General features: G+C 58.4%; 1 protein-coding gene across 1 annotated transcript in view; it reads left to right on the forward strand.

The window, feature by feature from the left end:
* LOC107109289 (coronin-7-like) overlaps positions 1–4,066 on the forward strand; it is a 102,029-nt gene that overhangs the window by 28,426 nt on the left and 69,537 nt on the right. The window contains exons 9-10 of the mRNA XM_015409886.1: positions 7–84; positions 2,265–2,347. Coding sequence (XP_015265372.1) covers positions 7–84; positions 2,265–2,347 — 161 coding nt within the window. The remainder of the gene's footprint in view (positions 1–6; positions 85–2,264; positions 2,348–4,066) is intronic.

The following is a 4,066-nucleotide window of genomic DNA, read 5'->3' on the forward strand; positions in this document are numbered from 1 at the left end:
GTCCAGGCCCACGAGAACGGCAGAGACTCCAGGCTGCTCTGGGTGAACGCCAGGGACTCCCTCCTCTCCATCGGGTTCAATCAGGTATGTTGCCCAGCTCCAATTCAGTCAGTCATGGAATCACGGAATCGTAGAGCTGGAAGGGACCTCCTCCGGGGTCATCTAGTCCAACCCCCTGCACAATGCAGGAAATTCACAACTCCCCCCCCCCCGGACCCCCCAGTCACCACTGTTCCCTCGCAGCTCAGTGAGTGTGAGCCAGCTCACCGTTTTCTAGCCTCTGGCTCACACATTTTTGTCTCAGCTCAGGAAGGAGGGGGCTCCAGAGCAAACCAGTCGATGCAGGAGCCAAATCCTTTGCTCACAACTTTAAGGCCAGTAGCTCACAAAGTAGAGCTTTTTGCTCACAAGACTCCACAGCTTAGAGGGAGCGTTGCCAGTGACCCCTGCTCCATGCCCAGAAGAGGGCAAAAGGAAACCTCCAGGGTCCCTGCCCAAAGCGGCCTGGAGAAAATTGCTTCCTGACCCCAAAGTGGTGATTGGCATTTCCCTGTAAGAAAGGGCCACAAGGACCGAGGCGACCCTCCCTGCCCTCTCTCTCACGATCTGCCCAAGTCCACATCTAGCCTCTGCTTGAAAACCTCCCAGGAAGGAGAGCCCACCACCTCCTCCCAAGGAAGCCTGTTCCACTGAGCAACCGCTCTAGCCGTCAGGAAGTTCTTCCTCATGTTCAGCTGAAAACTCTTCGGATTTAATTTCAACCTGCTGGTTCTGGTCTGGCCTTCTGGGGCCTTCCTGCCTGTCTCTCCCTTGGGGACCTGAAGCGGCTTAGATGGTCCTCAGTTTATATTCACAATAATCCCATGAGGGAGGTTCAGCTGAGAGCATTGTGACTGGTCCAAGGTCACCCAGCGGGCTTCCATGCTAGAGAAGGATTCGAACCTGGGTCTCCCAGCTCCTATTCCAACACAGCTCTCCCCCGATTTGTGACAGGCCATGCTGAGTGGGGAGGGACGCGCCCTGCACAGTGGGCTTGGAGTGCGCAGCAGCGGGGTCAGTTTTGAGCAGTGAGACCTTTTCTTTCTCCGAAGTCTCTGCAGCAGAAGAACCATATTCAAGTCCAGTAGCACCTTAGGGACCAATACTGGTGGAATGAGCTCCCAGAGGACATCGTGGCCCCACAGGGCCTGCAAGACGGAACTCTTCCACCAGGCCTTCCATTAGGGAGCCACACCCAAAAAATCGTAGCCCTGGCCCAAGACTAACAACATTGTCAACAACCAGTTAACCCAGACTGTGCTGGTGGCTGGCTGTGGTCTGAGGATGACCTAAACTAGCACTTTGTATTTTATAATATTTATAATTGCATTGTTCTGTTTTTGTCTAATTCTGTTTTAATTGTTTTATATTGTACGTGAGCCGCCCTGAGCCTGCCTCATCAGGGAGGGCGGGATGGAAATTAAATGGATAAAATAAATAAAATAAACACGGTTCTTTTGTGGGCTTTCAAGAGCCCACGCTCCCTTCGTCAGACACAAATAGGAATGGAGAACCCCGAGTCTGTATACCCCAGTTCCCAGGGCCGGCTCGGGGTGTTTCTGGGCCCTAGGCGAGGTTGCCTTGTGGCGCAGATGCCAACCTCTCAGTGGGGCCTGAAGACCTTTGGAGCCAGCCACCTTTTTGCTACCACCGCCACCGCCTCCCCCCCCCCCCGCACCTGTCAACCCCACGGATCAGACCCAGCGAGCACTCCCCACATGTTCCTGCAGCGCCCTCCAAGATGGAAGAGAGATTTCTCTCGTGCTCCGCTTCTGAAGGCAGTTTGGGAGGGAGGTGGGGGGGGGGATCCTGTCTCCATGCGGGGGATGCTCACCGGATGCCTCTCCTCAATTAGCGAAGTGCTGACACTTGGAGAGCTGCTCGCGGGCTTTTGGCGGGGGGGGGCACAGCTCGGCACCCCGTCCAGGGCCCAGCACTCTAGGCAAATGCCTAGTTCGCCTAGTGGGTGAGCCGGCCCTGCCAGTTCCCCTCCCACCTTCTGGCTTGGGAGAGGAAGAGCCGGGGGTCTCCATTTCTACTCGTATCCTGATGAAGATAACCGGGACTCCCGAAACCCCCCACCCCAGAGAACCTTGCTGATCCCTGAGGCTCGGCTGGACTCGGGTTCCGGCTTTTCTTTCTCCAACGCTCTTTAGCGGCTCCTCCATGTCGGGAGCCCTTGAGGAACACAGCCGAGGCCCTGACCGCTTCTCCTCTTCTTGCAGGTGAGGGAACGGGAGGTGCGGCTCTGGGACATGCGGGCGTTCCGTGGTTCCGTGGCTTCCGTCACCCTGGACGCATCCCCCAGGTAGGAGGATCCCGGATGGCACCGTGGGGGGGGGGGAGCAGGACTTCACGGTGCGCCTCAGCCACTCTTGGGGCTGTACGGGAGAGGGAGGGAGAGAGGAGAGAAGGGGTGTTTGGGCCTGCCGGGCTGTCTGTCGTGGGACTTGCCCTCTTTGGGCGTGTGCGTGTTGGTGTGTCTGTGAGGGAGGAGGAGAGAGCGGTTTGTCCCTTGGTTGGTTTCTGCTGTGCTGGTCTAGTGGCCGCTGGGGCCCTCGGACTGACCCTCTCCCCCGGCTGGAGCAAGGCCAGGGGAAAGGGTGGGGTCGTGTGACCCAATGCTCCCTCTAAGCTGTGGAGTCCTGTGAGCAGAAATCCTGCTCTGTGAGCTACCGGCATTGAAGTTGTGAGCGAGCGATTGGCCTCCGGCATAAATTATGTTGCTCTGGAGCCCTCCTGCCTGAGCTAAGACAAAATCGTGTGAGCCGGAGGCTAAAGAACTGTGAGCTAGCCCACACTAACTCAGCTTAGAGGGAACACAGGTCGTGTGTCCTCGTGTCCTGTTCAGCCCGTGGCTGAGTCCAGCCCTGGCAGAATTCCCCCGGGTCTTTCTCTGCGGCTTGTGGGGACGCCCGGGGCCATAGCCCAAGTGCCTGCCTTTCCTTCTGAGGTGTGTTTGGGGGACCAGCAAGGAGGGGGACCGGCCGGCCCCCCCGCTCTGGGTCATTCTGCATGAAAAACGGGCAGGCGAGAGCCCCACGAGACCGGCCCCTGGCTGACCCCACTGGGCAAGCGTTTGTCCCCTCTTTCTAGCCAGGCGTGGGCCACAAATGCCTCTCTCTGGATAAGCCCTCTACTAAGGGGAGGGGCAGCATTCCATGCGCCTCGGTGTTTAGTCATGCCGGCCACATGACCACGGAAATGTCTTCGGACAGTGCTGGCTCTTCGGCTTTGAAACAGTGATGAGCACCGCAACCCTAGAGTCGGACTCAACTGGCTTTCGAGCAAGGGAACCTTTACCTTTACTTTAAGGGGAGGGGGCTGAGGAAGCAGAACCCTCCCGCCATAACCCTTTCCTGATCGCAGCCTGTCCGTGCAGTTGCCAGGAGGGAGGGCTCTGGGCTGGATTGGGGCTGGCTCCCCTCCTCCCTCCCTCCCTCCCCCCCTGGCAGAGCAAAAGAGTAAATTGATTCCAGGCCCCAGGCTTATTTTGGCTGCTGCGGGGCCCTTATCTGAGTGCTGGAGGACGTTCTTATCTGCCTGTCACTCTGGGGTCTTTGCAAGGTTGCCTTCGGGTCAGAGCTGGGCTCGATAAACCGCTGGAGGGAGGGAGACTGGGAAGGGCAGGAGGGCAGGCCAGGGCAGGGGCGGCTGGGGGTGTGTGCCAGCGAGAGCACCGGCCTCCCTCCAGGAAGAGAGTGTGTGTGTGGGGGGGTACCCCTGCCACTCTGCAGGAGAACAGCTAGGTTCGTGTCCAGTGGAGGGCCCCCCGCCCCAATCTCGTTGGTGTCTTAAGGTGCTCCTGGATTCAAATTCAGCATCCCTCCAGGCAGAGGTGTTGCTCTGAATCCATACACAGGCAGCTCCCGGTGTGTCCGTGGCCCTGTGAAACGTGCCCTTGGCCAAGATGGACTGGTGGCCATGGGGCATGAATGCTGTTTGATTCCCCACTCCGCCACTCGCAGCTGCTGGATGACCTTGGCCAAGCCACAGTTCTGGCAGAGCTGTTCTCTCAAGGGCAGTC

The sequence above is a fragment of the Gekko japonicus genome, unplaced genomic scaffold, assembly GCF_001447785.1.
Source record: "Gekko japonicus isolate JY-2015 unplaced genomic scaffold, Gekko_japonicus_V1.1 scaffold78, whole genome shotgun sequence".
Lineage (NCBI taxonomy): Eukaryota > Metazoa > Chordata > Lepidosauria > Squamata > Gekkonidae > Gekko > Gekko japonicus.